The sequence below is a fragment of the Pogoniulus pusillus genome, chromosome 26, assembly GCF_015220805.1.
Source record: "Pogoniulus pusillus isolate bPogPus1 chromosome 26, bPogPus1.pri, whole genome shotgun sequence".
NCBI lineage: Eukaryota > Metazoa > Chordata > Aves > Piciformes > Lybiidae > Pogoniulus > Pogoniulus pusillus.
Window position 1 is genome coordinate 12,359,923 of NC_087289.1, and position 26,899 is coordinate 12,386,821.

General features: G+C 46.6%; 1 protein-coding gene across 21 annotated transcripts in view; it reads right to left on the bottom strand.

Moving 5' to 3' along the window:
- Window positions 1–26,899, bottom strand: part of LOC135186859 (multiple epidermal growth factor-like domains protein 6) — a 380,712-nt gene that overhangs the window by 113,992 nt on the left and 239,821 nt on the right. For 20 of the 21 annotated variants that reach the window (XM_064164986.1, XM_064164988.1, XM_064164997.1 and 17 more), the window contains 8 exons: window positions 26,707–26,835; window positions 25,112–25,246; window positions 23,460–23,591; window positions 22,539–22,664; window positions 20,801–20,929; window positions 17,108–17,239; window positions 12,443–12,571; window positions 3,716–3,844 (listed from right to left, as the gene is read on the bottom strand). In XM_064164986.1, the coding sequence (XP_064021056.1) occupies window positions 3,716–3,844; window positions 12,443–12,571; window positions 17,108–17,239; window positions 20,801–20,929; window positions 22,539–22,664; window positions 23,460–23,591; window positions 25,112–25,246; window positions 26,707–26,835 (1,041 nt within the window). The remainder of the gene's footprint in view (window positions 1–3,715; window positions 3,845–12,442; window positions 12,572–17,107; window positions 17,240–20,800; window positions 20,930–22,538; window positions 22,665–23,459; window positions 23,592–25,111; window positions 25,247–26,706; window positions 26,836–26,899) is intronic. The other variant, XM_064164994.1, reaches the window with a different exon arrangement.

Genomic DNA, 26,899 nt, shown 5'->3' on the forward strand with positions numbered 1-26,899 from the left:
ATGCAGCTCCTGTGGATTATTCTCCCCAAAATGAAGGTTCAGTTTTAAAAGAGTAGAGAATTTGCAAAGTCAAGTGCTCTCACACCATGAAATGTTAAACCTCTGGTCAGCAGTGCCCCTAAGCAAGGATTCTGGAAGAGTCAATCTTTCCGTGCTTGTTTATTTTGCAAACCTATGTGATCTCTATTTCACTGCAAAGAGCTGCTTCTGTGAAGATTCTTCTGAGCCCAAACAGCTCCAGAAAGAGGCATTTTTAGTCCAAATAGAACCAGGGCAAAATGCAGATGCTGAGGTGTGTTCAGCTTCTATAAATTCATAGAATCAGTCAGGGTTGGAAGGGACCACAAGGATCAGCCAGTTCCAACCTCCCTGCCATGTCCAGGGTCACCCTACCCTAGAGCAGGCTGCCCACAGCCTCATCCAGCCTGGCCTTAAACACCTCCAGCCATGGGCAACCCAGTCCAGGCTCTCACCACTCTCATGCTGAACAAATTCCTCCTCTCGTCCAGTCTGAATCTCCCCACCTCCAACTTTGCTCCATTCCCCCCCAGTCCTGTCACTCCCTGATAGCCTACAAAGTCCCTCCCCAGCTTTTTTGTAGGCCCCCTTCAGATACTGGAAGGCCACAAGAAGGTCACCTAGGAGCCTCCTCTTCTCCAGACTGAACAGCCCCAACTCTTTCAGTCTGCCCTCATATGAGAGGTGCTGCAGCCCTCTGAGCATTCTTGTGGCTCTTTGCATGAGACTGTATGAGATATTTTTGAAGGGTACTTTAGAGGGTATTTGGCTTGGGTTTTGGGGGGATTTTTTTGGAGATCATAAAATTTGGATGAGTTTGTGCAGAGAAAAGGAGATTATGCCCCTGCCATAAAGAGATGTCCAATGTCAATCCTTGCTTCTGAATCACTGAGGCATCACAACAATCCATGAAAGTTCACTTAAGAAAAAAATAGATAAATACAAGTGGCAACTTATTGTTCCTAAAACCTCTCCCTTAGAAACTAAAATCTCCTGCATGGCCACTCAAAAGTAAAAAAAAACAACCAACAACAAAACACAATAACAACAAAAAAAAAAATCACCAAACAAACTTAAGCTGAGGCAGATCTTGCTTGGCAAATTTCATTCCAGATGAATAGAATTCATTTAACAAGCAGTTGAGAGCCATGGGTTTGTAATGGAGAGTGTTAGGCAGCCTTAATAAAAGGCATTAGTGTCCATATTGGCCACAATTAGATTGCAGTGTATAAAAGGCACTGCATGGTCAGCTTAAGATCAATTCAAACCCCATGATGCCAAAATTATTCCTCAGTATCCTCCAGCACATTGCCTGCAATCTGATTACTTGAGCACGAGCGTTGTCCTTCCAGCTGCTTGGGCTGGTCAGTCCCAAGAACCATAGAGGTGAACATCAAACCCCTGATGAGGATGAGGAGTGGTGAGCTGCTGTCTCCAAGCTATGGTTGCCTAACTGAGCAGCTTTGGAGCAATGTGGCTGAGGTCCATCTTAAAACTGAAGGTGCATTGTTTAGCCAAGAGAAAAGGAGGTTATCCTTTGCACTGTTAATTGATCTTGCTCTTTTATTTACAGGGAAAGGAGACCTCGGAGGCTTTGGCATCTTCATCAGCATGAGGAATAAATCAACCTGGCATTAAGCTCTAATGGCTGCAGTCTAAGTAGTTTTTTTTCCTCATGTGAGTAGAGAGGGCACAGATGTCCATTGACAAAGTGCTGCATTTCTTAATTGAATTTAATGAAATATGTAGGAACTAAGCTTCCCATCCCTAATGGAGCCCAAGAAGTGAGGCAAGGCCAAGGTGACACATTGATAACATCACAGCTTAGCTGAGGGCAGTCGAAGCTGCTTGTGGCTGTTCAGCAACACCTTTTCTGCTCTGTGGTATGGCTGTATGGTTGTGGCTCAGCAGTTATTTCATGGTCATCTTACTGGCTTACAACCACAGGTAATAGTTACCACCATTATCTTGAGGTGGTGACAGAGAGCCAAGCATTCCTATGGAAGGGCTAGGAGGAGGCAAAAGGGACTGCAATGATGGGATGCTTGCAGGAAAGTGGAAAGGTTCACCAGTGTTGACTATGCTGCAAATCTAAAGAGCATTGGATTTTGCAGGAGAGATCCTTTCAAAAGATAGAGTACATTGCTTGGTGGCAGCTAAGGAGGGAAAAATATTATGAGGAGCAAGAGAGCCCTCAAACAAGACTGATGACAACCTTCTGTATGGCTGAAGAAGGGAGCAGTACCAACACATGAATCATTTTTCTCTGTTTTATAAATTAAATCAATTTCTTGTTGCGAGAATCTGCAATCAGTGGACTAAAGGGATGAGATTTAACAGGGCCAAGTGCAGGGTTCTTCACTTTGGCCACAACAACCCCAAGCAGCGCCACAGTCTGGGGACAGAGTGGCTGAGAGCAGCCAGGAAGAAAGGGACCTAGGACTACTGGTAGATAGTAGCTGAACGTCAGCCAGCAGTGTGCCCAGGTGGCCAAGAGAGCCAATGTCATCCTGGCCTGGATCAGGAACAGTGTGGCCAGGAGGACAAGGGAGGTTATTCATAGAATAGGTCCCATGGTTGGAAGGGACCACAAGGATCAGCCAGTTCCAACCCCTCTGCTATGGGCAGGGACACCCTACCCTAGAGCAGGCTGCCCACAGCCTCATCCAGCCTGGCCTTAAACACCTCCAGGCATGGGGCCTCAACCACCTCCCTGGGCAACCCATTCCAGTCTCTCACCACTCTCATGCTGCTGAACCTACCCATCTCCATCTTTGCTCCATCCCCCCTAGTACTGACACTACCTGATATCCTGAAAAGTCCTTCCGCAGCCTTTTTGTAGGCCCCCTTCAGATACTGGAAGGCCACATTAAGGTCACCTGGGAGCCTCCTCTTCTTCAGACTGAACAGCCCCAACTCTTTCAGTCTGTCCTCATAGGATTTCGACATCTAATGCCACACAGCCAAGGAAAACAATTTAATTTCCCGTGGAATTCAGTGTATGATTCCTCAGAAGACACAATTTTATATGTACATACACACAAACACTAAAAAACCCCAAACTTATTTAGCTTGTGGGATCACAGAATCACACAGAATGGCAGGGGTTGGAAGAGACCTCCACTATTCCAATCCCCCTGCCAGAGCAGGTTCACCTAGAGCAGGTCACACACAGCATAATAGATCCATACTTGGGAAAATCTAGGAACCTGCCTTAATTATTATTATTTTTAAGCAAACAACTACCCTAAGAACTACTTTAAGAACTCTTTTGTCATGCCCAATTAACAAAACAGCCCTGATTATTCCGCTCTGTAATCTGTCACATTATAAATTGATAGTGAGCTGAGATCCAGCAGAAACCAAGATACAACACTTCATCTCTTCGTGCTGCACAAAAATAAGCAGCAGAGATTTGTCACATGGCAGGAGACAGCTCTGCTATTTAAAACCTGATGCTTGTAACGTTTGACAGTGCCAGCAGCAGTTAAAAAAATAGAAGAGAAATTGACTGTTTATGCAGCTACCCAAAATGCTTCCCTTAGAATCATAGAATCAACCTTCTTTTCCCTCTTTGGAAAGGAATGTGACCTGTCTAAAACTGTACCCTAATAAGTCATCCTTCATTCCCAGGAGAACCTCGTGTTAGTGCTGGCAGGGTCTGTGAGCAGGGAAGGGGAGCTTGGTCTCTACTTACGCTGCTCGCAGGTCTCTCCCAGCCAGCCAGGGAGGCAGCGGCACCTTCCCAGGACGTGATCACAGCCAGCAGCATTCTTGCACTTGCACACCTGGTGGCAGTCGAGCCCAAAGAATCCATCTGGACAAGCTGAAAATGCAAGCAAACTTCAGTTTTAGCAGAGTTGCTGTTTCCTTTCTGGATGAATTCTAGTTCAGAGAGCTGAAAACACAGGGCGCTGCTCAGTTTGTCATGCATGCTTTGTCACACATCACTCTGCCACAATGCTTAAGAGCCAAAACTGCTTCAAGGGTTAAGCCTGCTCAGTTAAAAACCCAAACATGACCCCTTTTATACAATCAATAGATTTCTGCACAGAAAAACAGGGCTGAGAATGCCAAAAAGCCAAGAAACTGGAGAGAGAATGGCTCTGGATTCCCACAAGCCACTGCTTGTGCTTCTCTAAGGGACAGAGGAAACAGGAAATAATTCAACATAATGCACGGCTGTGAGGCCATCCCTGATGATCTCCCTGCCTTCCTGAAATGCAAAACTTCTGCCCCTATTGACTCTCCTGAGATTTTAGAAGAAGATTTCTTTTGCAATGAACATAAGCCACAGTGTTGTAGTTCAGTGCTGAAATGAAACCTTGGCAAAGAGTTGCAAAAAAACCCTTCCAAAACCCAAGACAAATTAAATGTAGCAAAACAACTCCAGGGAGCTTAAGGAGCTCAGTACTTACATCTAGAGTACATAAAGAAGAGCAGCTCCTTGGATTTAATTTATGCCAGGAGCAGTGTTGACAGCAGTGAAAATAAGCCATGGGTGCCTGTAAGTGGGATGCATCACACCCCAAAATGTGGCATTGCAAGAACATTAAGGCTGCTACACAGAGTTAAAAACAAATAATAATTAGGAGCTATGTTGTCTGTGTAGCCTTAATTTAACCTCTCCATCTGCACATACACGTGTGTGTTTAGGTTCTATAAGTGCCTGTATAATTATGTGCTACTCAATAAATCTGTAGATACACAGGAGTGTGGTGTTCCCTCCTCAAATCACTCAGCCCCAGAAGCAATGATGATGCTCATGAAATGAGCAGTTATTCAATACAACTCACATCTCTGTCCTCCTTGGTCGAGATAAACGCATTTAAACCCCAAGCCTCACATGTCTACCATGAAACCAGAGCGACTGGCTTCTCAGCAGAGCCTTGACTACTGTCTCCAGTTCTGGGCCCCTCAATTCAAGAGAGATGTTGAAGTGCTGGAATGTGTCCAGAGAAGGGCAACAAAGCTGGTGAAGGGCCTGGAACATGAACCCTATGAGGAGAGGCTGAGGGAGCTGGGGTTGTTTAGCCTGGAGAAGAGGAGGCTCAGGGCAGACCTCATTGCTGTCTACAACTACCTGAAGGGACATTGTAGACAGGTAGGGGGTGGCCTCTTCTCCCAGGCAACCAGCAATAGAACAAGGGGACACAGTCTCAAGTTGTGCCAGGGGAAGTATTGGCTGGATCTTAAGAGGAAGTTCTTCACAGAGAGAGTGATTTCCCATTGGAATGGGCTGCCCAGGGAGGTGGTGGAGGCACTGTCCCTGGAGGTGTTCAAGAAAAGCCTGGATGAGGCATTTAGTGCCATGGTCTAGTTGACTGGCTAGGGCTGGGTGCTAGGTTGGACTGGATGATCTTGGAGGTCTCTTCCAACCTGGTTGATTCTATGATTCTATGATTTTCACATACATGACTACCCAATGACCCTCCACATTGTTTCACAGCTATCTCTTAGGCCACCCTAATGCCATTATCCATTTCTTCTACTGCTGGACTCTTTTATTGCTTTCCTTACCCTGTCTCTTCTTCAGACCTGGGCTCTTTATCCAGTCTACTCATGCCACCTCTTCTACAGATATAAGTTAGGTCCCCCAGTAGGAAGCATTTTGGCTGTGAGAGAAGGGAAATTCAGATACAGGCAAATCTGGACCTTCATGCAGTGGTGGAGGGAGTGCGGCAACGCAACATAGAATTTGATTCAATGGTTTTGATTGGAAAAGACCTTTAAAGTCCAAGTCCCATGCAGTGAGCAGGGACACCTTCAACTAGAGCAGGTTGCTCAGAGCCCCAAAGAATCTGACCTGGAATGGTTCCAGGGATGGGGCATCTACCACGTTTCTCAGCAACATGGCCCAACACTTCCTCACCCCCAGCATAAAAAAATCTTCTTCCTTGTATCTTGTCTACATCTCCCCTCCTCTAGTTTCAAACCATCACCACTTGTCCTGTCACAACAGGCCCTGATCAAAAGTATGACTTCAGCTTTCTTACAGACCCCTTTAAGTAAGCCACAACAAGGTCTCTCTGGACCCTTCCCCAGGCTGAACAACCTCAATTCTCTTAGCCTTTCTTCATAGTAGAGCTGTTACATCCCCCTGGCATTTATGTGGCCTCCTCTAGACCTGCTCTAACAGTTCCATGTCCTTGTGCTGAGGATACCAGTGAAGAAGAGCAGTAGAATCTCCTCCCTTGACCTGCTGGCCATGTGGCTTTTGATGCAGCCCAGGATACAGCTGGCCTTCTGGGTTACAAGCATACACTGCCAGCTCATGTCCAGCTTTTTATCCACCAGCATCTGCTCTGGCTTCTCTGCTCTCAGAGCTCCTGCTCAGCTTGTGACTATATACAATTATTTCATCTACTCAAAATCAAAAGGTTGCTCTTCCCTTCATCCTGTCCAGGATGCAGCTTCCTCTTTGGCATTAAAAAAAAGAGATCAGGCTTCCACCACTTCCCAAGTATGTGCTGTCTCATAATGATGGAAAACTGTAACACATCCCTCAGCCTCTGTTCAGTTCATACTGGGGAGAGAGCTGTTATGAAGTTGTAAGGAGGAGATGCCAGCATGTGGTTTTAATCTTGATGTCCTTCTTCATTATGCTTCAGCAGTGTGTATGGCACAGCATACCAGAAAGGACTTCTCCCACTTAACCCTAGGTGACTTCAAAGGCTGACAAAGTTTTCCTTTGTTCAGTGCAGGGACTACACAGCCCTGTCAGCTCTTCCTAGACATGCACAGCATTTCTTTTTCTCTTTTAACTTATTAAACCAGGAATCTTGCTGGGCTCTCTTATGACAATGATTAACTGCTGAAATCAGCCCATCTTGCAGTCGTGCTGATTCAGACAGCAGTTCAAATGCACACTCTGGAGTGCTGTGCTTCACAAGGGCTACACGGTGCTGTTATTGATGCATCAATTAATAAACATACTGCAGGAGAAGTCCAAGACTCCTGCTGCCTCCAAGTTTGAGGGCAAATGGGGAGTGGTGTTTGGGGATGTTTGGTTGGATCAAGAAGCAAAATGGATAATTCTTTTTCTGGTGGCCTAATCACGTAAATGGGCACACAGACAGAGCAGCAGGGGGTGGAATTAACCAACATTAGAGTGCAGCAAAGATCATCACAACCTTCAAAGCAGGAGCTCAGCACTTCAGAGAATGAAACCAAACCTGCATTCCCAAACAGAAGCAGAGCCTCAGGGCAGGGTAGGGTGACCTGTCCTGTTTGGTGTGTAACAGAGCTGGGAGCAGGACTGGTGAGCAAAGACACGTCTTGATCTCTTTGGTTTTGCTTGGTGAGCTTCTGGGCTGCCCGACATCAGAAGGCCATGGCTCAGGCTGCCTGCATGTCAGATGTTAACATTTATTTGAAGAAAGTAAATGCATTTAGCTACTCTTATAAGAAAGGCTGGTTTGGCATCTGTAGGGGGATTGGGAGATTATTTTTGTTTGTTTTTAATTGCCTGCATGTTTGCCAGTACATTAAAACCAAGGTGCTGCAGCAGTGGGTGGCCACAATAGGCCTTTTCAGCAGAAAATGCTACTCAGGCTTTAGCAGGATAGAGAAAGGACTTACAAAGCCATCCTCTGCTACCATCACAGTGCAGGAACACAGAAGCATTAACTGTTGCTTCAGCCAGAACCTCACACACGCCTCAGTTACCTTCTCTTAGATAGGAAAGGTATCTGGAAGCATTGCTAGCAGCATCACTCCTGAGAAATCACTGAAAAGGCTTCATTCACCTTTGGTAATGTTCACCATCATCAAGACCTTGTGAAGAACCATACAGTGTTTCTTCAAGTGTTTGACTTGTATCACTTTGCTGCTTTCAAGAAAATGCAAAGGAAGCCTTTCAGATGGCCTTCAAACATTTCTTAGCAGATTCTTTTCTTTTCAGGCTTAACTAGAAGTGTTACCCACTTGGCAACTAAACCAGCTCTGCTCCTTTTGCAGCTCTTTTGAAAGAGCTAAAAAATTCACCAGGTTCTTCTTTCCAGTGGGCTGAACAGAGCTGAAGGATGAAGCAGGTATGCACCACCTTCAGAAACGTCCATTTTCCTTTCAGAAAGTGGCTTGACAGCTTTATTCTTCCCCATTATTATTGTTATATGTGATCACAGCACTACTGGAGAGGCAAAAGTATGACTGAATGAGACCAGGTAGAAGCGAAGAACAGCTGACTGAAGCTGCTCAGAGCAGAGCAGAACTAACGCAGACAAAAGTACTTTGAAGTGTGAGGTCTTTTGGCAGCATCTTGCAGCTGAGGGCACAGAGGTTCAGCCAACTCCTCAATAATTCACAGCAAGGTCTTGCAAAGCTGCAACCTGGAGCAACAGTATCTCCTGCTGCTGATTAGCTTGGAAGCTGTCCCGTGCTGGTGGATGAGGATGTGGCTTTGCTGTTATCTGTATTACTGACAGGCAACATTTGTAGGTGCACATCAAATCGCAGCGAATATTGCAAGAATCTTTTGAGTTGCCACATTGTCCCTACTCTTTGTGCTCTTCTCAGGGGAGACTGAATGGCATAGACAGTCTTGGGTCACAGCTCTGAAGTCCTTGAAGTCCAGAGAAGCGAAAGGCTTGCCTTGAGTCAGTTAAAAATGAAACATGATTGAAGCATTGCCCTGCCTCCAACACCACAGCATGGCAGCTGACAACCACTAGGCTGGCTGTCTCTCCGGGGCTGGAGGGGAGGGGGGGAGGGATGAACACTGGCTACCTGGTCAAGACACTGCAGCACATCAGCTGGCAGCACAACTGCCCAAAATGACAAATCCTCCAAGAGCTTTCTACAGTCACTAGTGCACAGAGAGAGAAAGCAAGGTGGATGAGCCTGGTCACCTTCACTACAAAAAGAAATACCACAACAGGCCAATACTGAGACTTAGCAAGGGCTGAGATTACATTAACAATGCTAATAAACAATAAGACATGATGGAAATTTGTAGCAAATAAAGAACTTGGAAATGGCCACTGCAGTGGAGTTTTGCAGGGACTAAGATATAAACCTATAAAGCTACAAGGTAGTAAATCACCTTTGGTACCTTCATGCTAAAGGTAGTAAATTAATGGAAAGGAATAGCCATGCTTTGTTCATGACTGAAAAAAGAAAACCAACCTCAAAAACCCAAAGGCAGATTTTAGGACTCCTGTAATTTCATCCCGAATCTGGATCCCATGCTGTCCCAGTGGAAAATCCCTGAAGTAACAGCTGCAGATTCCAACACAGTCACTGTGCAGAGGTGATGCTGCCATTAATGTCAACCAATATTAGATTTCTCCAAGGAGTAAGGTCCTGTTCTCCACCTTGGTCGGCACAATCCAAAGCAGAGATACAGACTAGGTGGGGAATGGCTGAAAGCAGCCCTGAGCAAAAGAACCTGGGGGTCTAGGTTGATGAAAAGCTCAACAGGAGCCTGCAGTGTGAGTGCAGCCCAGACAGCAACCATGTGCTGGGCTACAGCAAGAGCAGTGTGGCCAGCAGGGCATGGGAGGAGACTCTGCCCCTTTGCCCTCCTGAGACCCTACCTGGAGTCCTGTGTACAGTTCTGGAGCCCCCAACACAAGAAGGACATGGACGTGTTGGAGCCAGTCCAGAGGAGGCCACCAAGATGCTCAGAGGGCTGTAGAAGCTCTGCTATGAGGACAGGCTGGGAGAGTTGGGGCTCTGCAGCCTGGAGAAGCAAAGGCTTCAAGGAGACCTTGGAGTGGCCTTCCAGTATATGGAGGGGTCCAAAGGAAGGCTGGAGAAGGACTACTGACAAGGTCTTGTAATGACAGGATGAGGAGGAACAGGTTTAAACTGGCAGAGGGGAGGTTTAAACTAGATATTAGGAAAGGGTTCTTTGCAGTGTGGATGGTGAGACACTGGCACAGGTTGCCCAGGGAGATTGTAGATCACAGAATATGATCAAAGATCACATTTGATGATTCTGTGATGTACAACCTCCCTGGAGATGTTCAAGGCCAGGCTGGATGAGGCCTTGAGTGACCTGTTCTAGTGGGAGGTGTCCCTGCATATGGTGGGGGGCTGGAACTGGATGATCTTTGAGGTCCCTTCCAACCTAAACCATTCTATGACTCTGAACATAGAAGGTTGCAAAATTTCAGGTTTAGCATCTCTGTGATGATGGAAAAATCCTTTCCAGCCCTGGATGAGGCATCAGCAGTATATGAGAAGGCCAAGGCAACTCAGCATGCTGGGTCTCAATCTCTGTGTTCCTGTCTGCGAGGCACAGAGCTTGGCCAACGTGGGTGGATTGCCAAGAGGACGGCAAAAAGCACATCCCTGCCAGAAGGAAACCCTGCCAATCTCCAAGTCACTAAAAACAGAAGTGCTACAGCTCCTCAGAGGTGCCAAGAAGGTTCTACCAAGAGCAAACCACCCACACATTTCCCTGCCGCTTCATCTCCCATAAGCAGCCAAATCGTTCTGGCTCAAAGTTTCTACAGGAAAAGGTAACACAGGTTGGCTGAGAACAAACACTCTGCCAGCTGCAGAGAAAACATGTAGGGAACAGGGTCTTACGAACAGTGAGCACCAAATTCTGCTCTCCCCTCCACAATTTTCTGTCAGGAGTTTAAAAAGATAAACAGGTCCAACAGGAGCTGAAGCTTCTTTTCTTCCAGTAGATGTCACCCAGGATTCTCCATATTCCTCACACCTACTTTGGCAAAGGTTATGTAGCCTCTTTGTCCCCCTGGTTTGATTCCTACTGGAATGAGCAGATTTATACCACAGCACAGATAATCAAGTGCTTTTCCAGTTAAAAAAAACCCCAATAATTTATCTATTTAACAACAACAACAAAAAAAAAAGGTTTATGAAAACAGACTTCAGCTAAATCATTTTAAGAAGGGACATGGTGGAGATAGCACAAATTATGAGGCACACTTTGCAGCCAAAGCCTGAGGAGAGAGTTTATGTCGTGTAGAAATTCCCGGTAAGAACGAGAGGGGAACAACGAGCCCAGGCTCAGCTCCAGCAAGCGAGGAGCTTTGCCTCAGCAAAGCCTGGGGAGGCTGTGCAGCAGCTCCCTTCCCATCAGAGGGCAGCAGTTGCCTGCGAGTGCTGCCACTTCCCTGCAAGCCGGTGGATAAAGCTGCTTTCTAAGTAAAATAATTGTGCCTTTGGTTTAATGATCATCATTTGCTGAATCTTCAGTCCTTTACACTTAAATAACTTTCAGCATGTCTGACTGACTACCTGCTGCTCCTGCTGTAGCCAAGACTACGATCTGCACAATGATGCAGCATGACAGCAGCCTCCTTAGATGGTGCCACAGACTGACTCATAATAATGTTTCTGAGGAGTCCACTCCAACCTTTCCAACACTTCACTAAATGATCAGGCAAGAGAAAAGGATCTGTTGGATTGACTAAAGTCTAACGTGTATCTGTTCAGAAAGAGTTTCTTTGGGAAAGAGTTCCCATGGGAAGATCCATGGTTTTTTCTCAAACATTTTTAGAGCAGCACAACAGGGAGGTTGTAGCCAGGTGGGGTTGGTCTCTTCTCCCAGGCAACCAACAGTAGAACAAGGGGACAGTCTCAAGTTGTGCCGGGGGAAGTACAGGCTGGATGTTAGGAGGAAGTTCTTCACAGAGAGAGTGATTTACCTTTGGAAAGGGTTGGCCAGGGAGGTGGTGGAGTCACCGTCCCTGGAGGTGTTCAAGGAAAGACTGGATGAGGCATTTAGTGCCATGGTCTAGTTGACTGGATAGAGCTGGATGATGTTGGAGGTCTCTTCCAACCTGGTTGATTCTATGAAGTGTAAGGCAGGAGAAGCACTTTCTGCTCCCTGTTCAAATAGTAGGATTCTGATTGACAAAGTAGATGTGATATACTAGGCGCCTAGGAAGACACTACAGATGCCTTCCAGTACTTAAAGGAGGCCACAGGAAAAATGGAGGTGGACTCTTCATCAGCAAAAGTGCACTGATAAGATGAGGGGTAACAGCTTCAAACAGAGAGGGTAGACATAGATTAGCTATTAGGAAGAAATTTAGTACTGTGAGGGTGGTGAGGAGCAGGTTGCCCGGAGACACTGTGGATGCCCCATCCTTGGAATTGTTGAAGGCCAGGCTGGATGGGGCTTTAAGCAACCTGGCTGAGTGGAAGGTGTCCCTGCTCATGGGAGGCAGATTTCAACTTGGTGATCTTCAACCTCCCTTCCAACCTAAACCATTCTGTGTTTCTATGAGTCTTCAGCATGTATCTCATTTTAACCACGTTAAAACACGTGCCCAGTGCTAAGCACCTGGCAAAATGCTCAGGATGCAAGGACACATTTCTGCATCATCTTCCAATTCAGTTCAATGGCTTAATTTAGATCACGTGCTGTACATTTTAAAACCAGCTCTCTGCATTTAAAAAAAACCCAACAACAACAAAAAAGGACTGGAGGGAGCAGCAGTACCTCTTCCACAAAAGGTTCCTGTCCATCCTGCCGTGCAAGTGCAGGCTCCACTCACATGGTCACAGGCAGCTCCGTTCTGGCACTGACAGCTGCCCTCGCAGCTTGGGCCAAAGCTTCCCTCAGGGCATCCTGCAGTGGAGGGATCAGAACCAGATGATGGAGTTAGTTTTGGAGCAGATCAGAGAGCCATGAGGAATTTTTAGCTACATTGGAATTGTTACTATTTGTCAAAGAAGAATCCAGGCTTAATGGTAACACCTAAGAACTGATGGGATTAAGTGTTCTCCTCGGGGCTCGGGTAGATGGGGATGTGCTTGTTAAGGTCTGTTTCAGAAACACATCAGGGTGTTGAAAGACTGTGCTAGTTTGAGGCTAACTGGAATATTTTAATGAGGAAAAATTAGATTATAGGCTGTGAAAAGAAAACAGTGGTGATGTCTACTTCACTCATAGGGTCACTGAGACATATAAAAGAAGAACACAAACATAGAATCATACAATCAGTCAGGGTTGGAAGGGACCGCAAGCATCATCTAGTTCCAACCCCCCTACCATGGGCAGGGACACCCTACCCTAGATCAGGCTGGCCAAAGCCCCATCCAGCCTGGCCTTAAACACCTCCAGGGATGGGACCTCAACCACCTCCCTGGGCAGCCCATTCAATAGAAAAGACAATGTGTGTGTGTCTCTGTCTCACAGAGTCTGTGTTTCTCCCTGCTTCTGTGTAACTAATCCTTCTGCTTCTAACCTCCCTTGCCAATCCCTCAAACTCACCTTGCACATAAGACAAACTCTGGGATAAGGTAGAGGGGTGGAAAGAAGGTGGAAGGGTGGTTGGGAGCTCCTCCTGGGGACTGATTTCTGGGAGGGCTGTTGTGTTTCTGTGTTACCTTTAACTTGTCTATTTCTGTCTATAGCTGTATAGATTTGTAATATATTGTAAATATCTGTTTGTATATTGTGCTAAGTTGTGAATACAAAGCTTCATTCCTTAACTTCCAGATGGCTGAGTCTAGTGTGGGTGGATTTCACAAGGACTGGGGGGCAGGTAACTCCCCCAGTCACCACAAAGACTTAAATTCTGCACAGAGAACTAATAGCATCTGAGAGCTGCAAAGCCTGGGACTTGACAGCTTCTGCTTGATGACACTTTACATACTGATCTGGAGTCCCTTATGTGGGCGACAAAGCTGGTGAGAGGCCTGGAGCACAGCCCTCTGAGGAGAGGCTGCGGGAGCTGGGGGTGTGCAGTTGATGGTTTGAAAATAAAACACTGCTCAGGCCACATCTTGAGTGCTGTGTCCAGTTCTGGCCTCCTCAATTTAAGAGAGATGTTGAAGTACTGGAACTTGTCCACAGAAGAGCAAGAAAGCTGGCGAGTGGCCTGGAGCACAGCCCTGTGAGGAGAGGCTGAGGGAGCTGGGGGTGTGCAGCCTGCAGAAGAGGAGGCTCAGGGATGACCTCATTGCTGTCTACACCTCCCTGAAGGGAGGCTGTAGCCAGGTGGGGTTGGTCTCTTCTGTCAGGCAACCAGCAACAGAACAAGGGGACACAGTCTCAAGCTGTGCCAGGGGAGGTCTAGGGTGGATGTTAGGAGGAAGCTGTTGTCAGAGAGAGTGATTGGAATTGGAATGGGCTGCCCAGGGAAAGGTGGAGTTGCCATCCCTGGAGGTGTTGAAGCAAAGCCTGGATGAGGCACTTAGTGCCATGGTCTGGTTGACTGAACAGGGCTGGGTGCTAGGTTGGCCTGGATGATCTTGGAGGTCTCTTCCAGCCTGCTTGATTCTATGTGCACATCTCTGGGACTTCACCAACCAGAAGCAGGGAAGCTCTCAGCTTTTGGGCCTCATTCTGAGGCCCTATTTTTTTTAATCCTGCTTCCTTCAGACAGCTCCAATCTGAACCCTGCATATTTTATTTTCAGGCTCTGCTTTGAAAAATCCAAGAGAAAACATTACATGTGGGGGACAGTTTAACAACTCCATTTCCACAGCAGTTAATGTAAGGAGTTTTGCATGGTGAGATTTGCATGGTGCTTACTATCTGTAGAAAGAAAACAACACTTGAGAGCAAAAATAATTTCTTCCAGGATTATAGGAAAATCAATTAAGAATGAGGCCAGTTGCCTAATTCATATTAGAGATTTTGGACAGGCTGAAATAGAGAGATATACTTGGCTAAGCACAATGTTTTACAGGACCTCTACTGATGTTTGAAGGTCTTGTGAACTACCCTCTCAATGAGTTGTGTAGATTATTGCCAGATCTCTTTTTTCAAGTGCCTGAGTTTAGCATTTTAATCAACAGAGTGATGATTAGGCACAGAACAGGATACAACAAGGATCCTCAGTGACAATTTAGTGTTGGACCAAATGATCCTTGAGGTCCCTTCCAACAGAGTATCCTGGATTCTATGCCTATAATAAAGAGCTGGGTTTGGTGCTGCCTGTTTGCTACCGTAGGCAGGCAGTGATCAGAGCTGGTGTGAATTTGGTTGCTACTGCATTTTAGTGACTCTCTATTAACTGGAGTCAACCCTTGGGTCTCTTATGGAGGCTATGGGGTGGGATTGGAGGCAGGGGGATAGCAAAGTACCTTAATTATTTCTTTGCTTTTGATCATCTCTGTTGAAAATGAGGATGTTGTGTAAATGTGGAGAAGCCTGGAGGTAGTCTTTGCACGTACAGGTGAAACTCAGACCCAGGGTGCAAAGCTTCATCTGCATCACCTCCCATTCCCAAGCTGCAGACCACTGTGCATCAAACCTCCTACACTACTTAAAGGACTACATACACAAATGCACTTGCACCTTAAAAGCTTGGTCCTGCTCAGGGGGACACCTTCACCTATGCAAGGCAAATACTATTCCAGCACAGTAATGGGTGTGGGGCCCTCAGCTTTCTCCAGACCTACAGCATTTAGCCTCCAGCCAAGACTTTCAAGGTGAAGGCAATGGGTCAGTACACTTCACAAGTGATTTCACAGTCCACATCACAGAGAATCTGCCCTCTGCTTGAGCAGGCACAGGCTGCATCAATGCGTGCTGAGATAGATCCACCTCATCAGAGAACCTGAGCTGCCTGCAAAGTGGAAGAGCCTGAAATGCAGAGACAGCTAGAGATGGCTTGGGAGCAGAGCAGACCTCACCTCCAAGGATGTATAAAATGTTTAGGGGGAAAATTATGGCTTTCAGAATCTTACACACAGAGAGAAATTAATTTATGCTTTTTATATCTATATATATACACATAACTGAAAAGAGGTATAAAATGAGACTGAATAAATGAGAAGCTAAATAGCTAGAGCATTAGGAGTTGCCAGATTTTTTGTTGGTGGCAATGGCTTCACTGATGACCTTGTCAGAGATAACAAGCCATTTGGTTACTTTCTGTCTGTGGAGATGCTGTTTTGAGAGAGGTCAAGAGCAAAAGAGAAGTGGAAGTGGCAGCTCTTTCTCTGGGAGCTGGTCTTCCCAACTAATTGTCTTTCTGTCCCTCTAACAAGAGCTGCAAGATCAACTTTCCAGGCTTTTTGTCTTAGGTCACCATTCCAGATTAATTGTTTTGACATTTCTGCATGACACCAGCAGTTAATTCTGCCTACGCTGCTGAGACTCTGGTAGCTACATCTGTGATTGTTAAGATTGTATTGTTAAACTAACAGATAAACTACTTATTTTATTTAACAATATCAATATGCTCAATAATAATGTCATCATCAGCTTAACTTACTGATCTTAGAGGTATTTTCCAACTGAAACAATCCTGTGATCCTATGCAATTTATTGGCACAAGATAAAGTGGATACCAAATGTTTGCATGGAATCAAAAGGAAGGAGGCACATAAGTTGGACAAAAAACCCACACATATTAAATATATTACTTCTCTCTCAAGAAGTTCCTGAGTGACAAACAAATGAAACCTTAATGGGGGAATACATCAGGAATCACCTATCTGCCTGATTTCATCCTCCTAAGACATCTGTTGCTCCACAGACTAGTGGAGATCAGGGGGCCCTGGTACCACTATTGTGCATTTTTGGTTTTGCTAATGAGAGGACTCTAAAATCTTCCTGAAGCATTTCTATATGTCTGCCCTTAAAAAATCCTAAGGCCAGGTTGGGTGAGGCTTTGAGTGACCTGTTCTAGTGGGAGGTGTCCCTGCCTATGGCAGGGGGTTGCAACTGGATGATCTCTGAAGTCCCTCCCAACCTAAACCATTTAATGACTTTAAGATTCTATTGTGGCTCACACACTATGCAGCACTGAACCTGAAATCACAGAAATGCAGCACAAAACCAGTCAGAAGTGTCCTGGCCTGACTCATTGCTTGAAGTGGGGCCGAGATGGAGCAGGTTACAACAGCTTACAGTGTCTTAGAGCAACCTCTGTTAATTCAGGTCATAGAGCAAAGGGAATGGGAACAGTGAGTCTCAAAGCTGCCTACATTATAGTAAATAATTGTAGCTGACAACAGAAGACCTTTTTTCCAATGGACATCATTCTGAGATCCTACTATGATTATAAGCTGTGATACTGGAAAGCAGAATAGAACAACAACGTTACAATATCCTGGGATGACCAGGTCCGTCCCCTGGCATGGGACATTGTCTCTGCAGTCATCTTAAGGGAATCTAGCCCCCTTCCAAACTACCACAGCAACTTACTCTGTTCACAGTGTTTCCCAGTGAATCCTGGCTCACAGAAGCAGGAGCCAGTGACTGGGTCGCAGCTACCGTCACCGTTGTGGCACACGCAGGAGTTTTCACAGTGCTGTCCCCAATGGCCACTACTGCAGGCTGCAAGGGGAAAACAGCATTTACACTGAGAATCAACTTTGAGCTCAGCTAACATTATTTTACATCTAAAAGAGAGAACACCTCCTTGGAGGTGTTCAAGACTAGGCTGGATGAGGCTTTGAGTGACGTGTTCTACTGGGAGGTGTCCCTGCCTATGGCGGGCGGTTGGAACTGGATGATGTTTGAGCTCCCTTCCAACCAAAACCATTCTTTGATTCTATGATCTTGGAGAGTATCAAAAAGAGTGTGGCAAGTGAGTCAAGAGAAGTTATTCTACCACACTGCTCTGCCCTGGTGAGATCACATCTGGAGCATTGTGCCCAGTTCTGGGCTCTCAGGTTCAAAAATAACAGGGACTTGCTGGAGAAGGTACATAAAAGGCCCACAAAGATGATTAGAGGACTAAAACATTTCTTTCATGAGGGAAGACAGAGAGTATTTGGTCTTTGTAGTCTGGGGAAGAGAAGACTCAGGAGGGACATTATAAATGCTTATCAATATTAAAGGGTGGGTGTCAGTAGGATGGGACCAGCCTCCTTTCAGTGGTGCTCAGCAAAACCAAGCTAACCTGTAGGTTATGATTCTATGATTCTAACAGAAAAGATGCAAAATGGCTCCTTGAGATACAGTGGCTCTGGATTAGGTTCTTGGCTGCAGCAGGAAGCATGAATCAATGGAAATAAACACATTTTTTGCTGGGTTATTTCAGCTGAAAGCAGAGGTGTGTAGGCAGATATTACGCCATCCACATAAAACTAATCAGTCACAGTCAATCCATATCAATCAATCCACAGTCACAGATGCATCATTTCATGGAAATAAAATGTCAGCTATTGATTCACTTAGCCAAAACCTGCATCAGCAGGATGTTTAGTGGGGAAAACAAGACAGATTTGTGAACGTGCTCCATATTTCTCTCAAAATCCTGGGAGATGCAACATGGGCACAGGGAGAGAAACCTCAGTCTTTGTTAAAGCAACTCACTGCTTTCACTCTAAAAATCACCTAATGCTGACATGACTACAACAACCCACCAGAGCTGAAGCACAGCATCTCCTCCTTTACATGTAAGGCTAAAGATGAAAGGGCAAATTAGGGCAACAGTAACTTGCTTTTGGAGCTGAGCATCTGTTTCATGCCTGGTCTGCAAGAGCTGCCCAGCTGTCATGTTGAGACAACCCTGCAAAGCAACTGTTCCCATCTCTTTTCCCAAAGAGAAATAAAAGCTTTTTTTTGACTTGGTTGCTTAATTCTTTAGCCAGCCTAGAGAGTTATGGGAAGCTATCTAAATGGCTCTGAATATTGCCAATTGGTTAGACTTGTAAGATGATAGAACCAACCAGGTTGGAAGAGACCTCAGAGATCATCCAGTCCAACCTAGCACCCAGCCCTAGCCAGTCAACTAGACCATGGCACTAAGTGCCTCATCCGGGCTTTGCTTCAACACCTCCAGGGACAGTGACTCCAACAACCTGGGCAGCCCATTCCAATGCCAATCACTCTCTCTGGCAACTCTCTCCTAACATCCAGCCCACACCTCTCCTGGCACAACCCCTTGTTCTGTTGCTGGTTGCCTGGGAGAAGAGACCAACCCCACCTGCGTAAAGCATCCCTTCAGGGAGTTGTAGACAGCAATGAGGTCTGCCCTGAGCCTCCTCTTCTCCAGGCTGCATAGCCCCAGTTCCCTCAGCCTCTCCTCACAGGGCTGTGCTCCAGGCCCCTCACCAGCTTCATCGCCGATCTCCGGACACATTCTAGTATCTCAGCATCTCTCTTGAACTGAGAGACCCAGAGCTGGACACAGTACTCAAGGTGTAAGTTTAAGTTTCAGCTTTTCCCATTTTTCTTCAGTACCAGGATTTGAGAAGCCAGGCCCAAAACTTACTTCTGCCAAAAGTGGCAGTTCATTTCTATGACTTTATGTGTTTAACATCTTCTTTAACATCTTCATTGATGATCTGGATGAGGGCATGGAGTCAGTCATCAGCAAGTGTGCAGATGACACTAAGCTGGGTTGGAGGGCAGAAGGGCTCTGCAGCGGGACCTTGACCGCCTGGACAGATGGGCAGAGTCCAATGGGATAGGGTTCAATAGCTCCAAGTGCAGGGTGCTGCACTTTGGCCACAACAACCCCATGCAGAGATACAGGCTGGGGTTGGAGTGGCTGCAGAGCAGCCAGACAGAGAGGGATCTGGGGGTGCTGATTGATACCCGCCTGAACATGAGCCAGCAGTGTGCCCAGGTGACCAAGAGAGCCAGTGGCATCCTGGCCTGCATCAGGAATGGTGTGGTCAGCAGGAGCAGGGAGGTCATTCTGCCTCTGTACTCTGCACTGGTTAGACCACACCTTGAGTACTGTGTTCAGTTCTGGGCCCCTCAGTTTAGGAAGGACATTGAGATGCTTGAGCGTGTCCAGAGAAGGGCGATGAGGCTGGGGAGAGACCTTGAGCACAGGCCCTACGAGGAGAGGCTGAGGGAGCTGGGATTGGTTAGCCTGGAGAAGAGGAGGCTCAGGGGAGACCTTATTGCTGTCTGCAACTACCTGAGGGGTGGTTGTGGCCAGGAGGAGGTTGCTCTCTTCTCTCAGGTGGCCAGCACCAGAATGAGAGGACACAGCCTCAGGCCGCGCCAGGGGAGATTTAGGCTGGAGGTGAGGAGAAAGTTCTTCACTGAGAGAGTCATTGGACACTGGAATGGGCTGCCCGGGGAGGTGGTGGAGTCGCCGTCCCTGGAGCTGTTCAAGGCAAGACTGGACGTGGCACTTGGTGCCATGGTCTAGCCTTGAGAATTGTGGTAAAGGGTTGGACTTGATGATCTATGAGGTCTCTTCCAACCTTGTTGATACTGTGACACTGTGATTATGACCAAGTCTAAAAGGAAGTTTGTATTCTGCTGGCTTTTTGCTAGACGGATCATAGCGAATCAAGCAGAGAAGGCATGAAATGGGAAAAGGGAAGAATCAAGCAGGATGGCTTAACATTTATATGGTGCTATCCAAAAAGGGCAAATCTGCCCTCTTACACAGCCATCAATATGGAGAGTGCTGCTAAAGTCAACAGAAGCTCTTCCAGAGAACATTTCTCCCAGCATTTGTATTCACAAGCTCAGAAGTGACCTTAAGACACACCGCCGTACATGCCACTCACTTGTTGAATAAATCTCCCACAAACAAAATGAAAAATTGAGAATTAATCTTGAAACTAATCTGCTCTGAAAACGAAGGGGAAAAAAAAATACAACCCCCAAACTGTCTGTCAGTCAAAACACTGACAGGACAGATGGCATTGGGCAAAGGGATCTGCAGTGTTGAAATAAGAGCTTACATCAAGACTTTGCGCTTCATCAGCCATCTATTGCAGTACTTTGGACCTAGATAATTAAGGATTATAAGCACCCAGGCTGTGCAAAGCCATAAACACAGCATTTCAGAAGCAATAGGATTAGTAAAATATATTACAAAACTCTATTAGGCTAAGAACAAACAGAGCTGGCTCCTACAGCCACAGCTAAGGCCCTGGGAGGTGCTGGGTGCCCTGTGGAGCGCGCACGCCTCTGACTTACGCTGTTGGCAGTTGTGGCCGGTCCAGCCAGGGGGACATATGCACTCTCCGGTGACATGGTGACATTGAGCACTGCTGCCACAGCTGCATAACAGCAGGCAGTTCTCTCCATAGTATCCATCAGGGCAGGCTGGAAACAGATGAGCAGACTGCAAGTTCACCTGGGTAATAACTCAGGCACAGACCGGTCTTTTCAAACATGACGACAGCTTGGTCCCTAAAACTTGCATCAGCTGAACGCAGGAATCAAACCAGCAAAAGGAAAGAAACACCTGCAGTTTGTAAACTGGGTGTCAGGGGCTGGGTCATAGAATCCAGCAGGTTGGAAGAGACCTCCAAGATCAGCCAGTCCAACCTAGCACCCAGCCCTAGCTAACCAACAAGATCATGGCACTAAGTGCCTCATCCAGGCTTTGCTTGAACACCTCCAGGGATGGTGACTCCACCACCTCCCTGGGCAGCCCATTCCAATGCCAATCACTCTCTCTGACAACAACTTCCTCCTAACATCCAGCCTAGACTTCCTCCTGCACAACTTGACACTGTGTCTCCTTGTTCTGTTGCTGTTTGCCTGACAGAAGAGACCAACCCTACCTGGCTACAGCCTCCCTTCAGGGAGTTGTAGACAGCAATGAGATCTGCCCTGAGCCTCCTCTTCTCCAGGCTAAACATCTGCAGACAGATGCAGGAGGGGAGGGCTGTAGCTCTACTCATTGTGGGCTAAGTGCTGGTTGCCTGGTCCAGAGGAATGTGAGGTGGAGCACAGATCTCCATATAGCTCCACTTCCTCCACCAACTTCTTGCTCTTTGGAGTGGTTGGTCACAACTGAGGTCCACACAGGACAGATGCTCTTCAGGCATCCTATAGCCAGAGCACTGCAAGCAGAGGAGGGGCATCTTATGGTAGTTGAGCGTCTCTGAGGCTTCTTTCATCCCTTAATTACCCACAATAATGCTGTCTTTTTAAATTTCTTCCTCTATCCCACGTCCTTCTATTTTCTGGTGCCACAAGAGCTGTCTTTGGCCAAGACCCTGCAATAGCTCCTGAAGCACACTGTGTGCATAAGGCAGCACAGCTCCAAGCTCTGTTCTGGGTCTCAGAGCTGAAGCAGTGCCCTGGTATTGCTGCCCAACTTGCACAGTCCCAGGTCAGCATAGAATCATAGAATGGTTTAGGGTAGAAAGGACCTCAAAGATCATCCAGTTCCAACCCCACACCATAGGCAGGGACATCTCCCATCAGAACAAGTTGCCCAAGGCCTCATCCAACCTGACTTTGAACATCTCCAGGGAGGGAGCAGCTACAACCTCCCTGGAAAACCTATTCCAGTGTCTCACCACCCTCAGTGTAAAGAACCCTTTCCTAACATCTAGTTTGAGTCCTCCCTAGCATACAGATCACTATTATTATCTGGAGCAAAGAGACAGGTTAGGGTGACTGAGGCACATCCCCTCTTTTGAGTAACCTTTTCTCTTTGAAGATGTTCCTGCTGACTGCAGGAAGGTTGGACTAGATGACCTTTAAAGGTCCCTTCTGACCCAAACCATTCTCTGATTCTCTACAAGCAATCCCATGTGGTGTTGTGTCACATATTCTTCACCAAGACACTTCCTTTGCCTGATCTGCACATTGTGCCCTGCTGCATTGCAGCGGTTTTGGTGGGAAAGAGAGTCACTCTACTCCTTATCCATCTCTTCCAAAGCAAGATGCTCATTAGCCAGTCCAACATCTAACATACCTTGCTCACATGCAGGGCCAGTCTTCCCAGCTGGGCAAACACACTGCCCTGTCTTTGGGTGGCACGGTGCCTCTCCACAGCTGCATTTCTGCTGGCAGTTCACCCCAAAGCTCCCGGGCTGACAAGCTGGTCAGACAAAACCCAGAGACACAATTAGGATAAGGAAGCACTGGGGACACATTAGGAGGCAGCACCTCCAGCAATTTCTATCAGAGCTGTGCTGGCACTAAGCGATCTGCGTTACCAGCAGCATCTCAGCAACCAGTGGTCTGTAATTAACTGCAAGAGAGCTTGAGAACATCTGTGCCTGCAGCTTTACAAGGAGCTGCACTTACCTGCACAAATGTTAGTTTTAGTAACTGGCCTCTCAGCCTTGTGACTCACCACTACTACACAATATCCTGGAGCACTATATTTAGAGAGCTTTTAAATACATCCAGGGATGGGGATTCAACCACTCTTCCAGTCTTTGATAACCCTTTCACTATGGAATTCTTTCCTAATGTCTAACCTAAACCTTCCCTGGAATAACATTTTGTCATTTCTTCTCGTCCTATCAGTTGTGACTTGCAAGGAAAGACCAACACCCACATCTCTATGACGTCCTTTCAGGTCGTTGTAGAGTGATAAGGTCTTCCATTAGCTTCTTTTCTTCAGAATGAACAACCTCAGCTGCCTCAGCTGCTCCTTGAAAGATTTGTTCTCAAGACCCTTCATCAGCTTTGTTGCTCTTCTTCAAAACCCTTCACCAGCTTCATCGCCCTCTGTTGCAAATCAGTTTGTCTCCGGTGGGGAATTGCTAACTCGTGTCAACAACAAATATACCTTTTAATTACAGCATCTACAGCTAAACACAAGTCTCCAGTGTAAGCTCTCCCACCCAAAGTCTACCTCCCAAGGAAACATGCAGTGAGTACCTACACAAATGGCATTTTTCTCCATGAAACCCAGGTGGACACGGATGCTTGCAGGCTCCTGTCTCATGATCACATAAGGCATCAGGACAGCTGCACCTCAGCTTGCAACCAGCTCCATAAAAGCCAGGCATGCACTCTGGAAAATGCAAATAGACACAGAGGATAGGAAAGGAAAAAAGAAAAGAGTTAAGAAAACTAAACAAAAGGCAGACAATAATTGGGCAGAAAATGGGGAGCAATCAATTAAAATGTGCTGGTAACAAAGTGTAAATACTTATTAAAACACTTGCATGGGCATTTCAAAGAGGTGACTGCTTAAATACAACCCAGAAACACAGTGGCAGAATACTTCAGGACATATTCAATTACAGCCATTACTGAATTACTCTTCTTATCTGTCTATACCTTCTGCTGCTCTCTGACTTGGTGCAAAGCCAGTGCCAGGCAAGAGATGCTCTCCCTCAGAGCCCAGCACTTCACCAGGAAACACTGAAGATTATTAAACACCACCACTATTATTCTCCAGCAAACCCCACAGAACCAGTGCCATAAATCTGACACGTTCCTGCCTGCCCAGAAAGGAATCTGAAGGGAGAATCTTTATTGAGTTACTCCATTACTGTCTGGAGAGGGCTACTGAAACATGCAAACATGAATGTGGAATACAATTCTCTTTGAACTACCCCCAAAAAACTACAAAGAATAAGCTGAATTCTGAGACCAGCAGATCTGAAGGCACAGCAGCATTACTGAAGCAGTTTACAAATAACCCCCCTGTCACAAAACAGAGGCTTTGCCACTTATTTACTGTCTGGGCAGAAAAGGGAAAGAAGAGAAGTGAAAACTCCCATAAATCTTCATTATTTAGGGTTGGATTAGAATACGGTTTCTAGGTTTCAGCTGTCATTTATCAGCCTGAAACTCCTGCATTCTTAAGCTGCATTCCCCTTGACATCCCTGGAAGCCCTGTGCTAGCAGGCATGTGCTGTATGGAAAAAAAAAAGCACAGACAAAATAATTAGCTGAACACGGCTCTATGAATAGCAGCAGCTGAACAAAGCAGATGGGAGGAAGAATGAGAAACAATTCTAGGACAAAAGGAATGAAGAGAGAGGGGGATCTGGGTGTTTTCATAGAAACAGTCAAGGTTGGAAGGGACCACAAGGATCAGCCAGTTCCAAAGCCCCTGCCATGGGCAGGGACACCCTACCCTAGAGCAGGCTGCACACAGCCTCATCCAGCTTGGCCTTAAACACCTCCAGGGATGGGGCCTCAACCACCTCCCTGAGCAACCCATTCCAGGCTCTCACCACTCTCATGCTCAACAACTTCCTCCTCACATCCAGTCTGAATCTCTCCAGCTTTGCTCCATTCCCCCCAGTCCTGTCACTACCTGACAGCCTAAGAAGTCCTTCCCCAGCTTTTTTGTAGGCCCCCTTCAGATACTGGAAGGCCACAAGAAGGTCACCTCAGAGCCTCCTCTTCTCCAGACTGCACAGCCCCAACTCTTTCAGTCTGTCCTCACAGCAGAGCTGCTGCAGCCCTCTGAGCATCTTCGTGGCCCTGCTCTGGACACACTCCAGCATCTCCACATCCCTCTTGTAACAGGGGCTCCAGAACTGGATGCAGTAGTCCAGGTGGGGTTTTGTCATATACCTTTGTGACACTTCTTGCCATGATAACCAGGCTTGCAGGTGCAGGTCCCGTTCCTGGCGCTGCACTCCAGCGTGTGCTCCTTCACGCACTGACACTCCTCTGAGCAGCCAGCTCCGAAAGCCCACCTGGGACAGGCTGCAGCCAGATGAAAAGGAATCATTAGCTCTGTAATTATGCATGAGTTATTTGAAATTGCACACTGCTGCAGAATGCAACTGCTGAAAAAAAAAAACCCAAGAAGAGCAAAACATTCATTTTACTTCCAGCAAATACATCCACAGTCCTATGACAGTGCCTATTAATGTGTGGGTGTGTAAAATACAGTTTACATGAGTCCTTTATTAAGTAATTTGTTTCATTTTGAGCAAAGTGTGGCAAATGCAAGAACCAGAAATGCTTTAGAGCAAACTTACTTAAGATTTTCAATGAAAAAATACTTGGATACATTCCAAGAGAAAAGCTTTCATAGAAAAAAAAAACAATAAATCACAACAACTTTTCAATCATGTCTTGATTTTATGAACAAAGGCTCTAAGTGCAAAAGAAACTTGACTATCTGTTTTGCAACAGTTTTTGGTCTCTTTTTATTCCCCTTTAATGTTTTGCCAGCCTTGCTCCTCAATCCAACTACCTCAGCAGCCACTAACTAGCTCCAACCAGGCTTTAACCTCACCAACAACCATAATGCTAATCTGTTCATCACAACCCAACTCTACCTCTAGTCATAGAATCATAGAATCAACCAGGTTGGAAGAGACCTCCAAGCTCATCCAGTCCAACCTAGCACCCAGCCCTAGGCAAGCAACTAGACCATGGCACTAAGTGCCTCAGCCAGGCTTTTTCTTCAACACCTCTAGGGACGGCGACTCCACCACCTCCCTGGGCAGTCCATTCCAATGCCAATCACTCTCTCTGCCAACAACTTCCTCCTAACATCCACCCTAGACCTCCCCTGGCACAATTTGAGACTGTGTCCCCTTGTTCTGTTGCTGGTTGCCTGGGAGAAGAGCCCAACCCTACCTGGCTACAGCCTCCCTTCAGGGAGGTGCAGACAGCAGTGAGGTCTGCCCTGAGCCTCCTCTTCTGCAGGCTGCACACCCCCAGCTCCCTCAGCCTCTCCTCACAGGGCTGTGCTCCAGGCCCCTCACCAGCTTCCTTGCCCTTCTCTGGACACATTCCAGTACCTCAACATCTCTCTTAAATTGAGGAGCCCAGAACTGGACACAGCACTCAAGCTGTGGCCTGACCAGCGTTGAGTACAGTCTTCACCTTTCTGCACCAGTAAACTTCAGTGTTTATGGCAAATATTAACTGCTAGCAGACTGATAAAGTTGAACCTGATCTAGTTGGGGATGTCCCTGCTTACCACAAGACAGTTGGACTAGATGACCTCTGAGGTCCCTTCCAGTGCATTCTATGATTCTAAGTTTCTGGAGCTTCCTAAGATGTGACAATAGTTGTTTCCTCCTGCTACTCCCAGCTTATGGCAGAATCCAAAACTTCACTCAATTAGAAGCAGAATCTTTCTTGAGACTGACACATTTTGTGTGTGTGTGTTTTGAATACCAACAGATCCAAACATTACAGAGACTTACTGAGGTGACAGAAGCGCCCATAGAGCCCAGGGTCACACAGGCAGGCTCCATAAAGTCTGTGGCAGTAGCCATTGTTGGCACAGTTGCATGGTTTGTTACAGTTCTTCCCAAAGAATCCTTTTGGACAACCTTTTGAGTGCACAAACACAACAGGGCATCAGCTCTCAAGTGTTGAAACACACACTAAAATCAG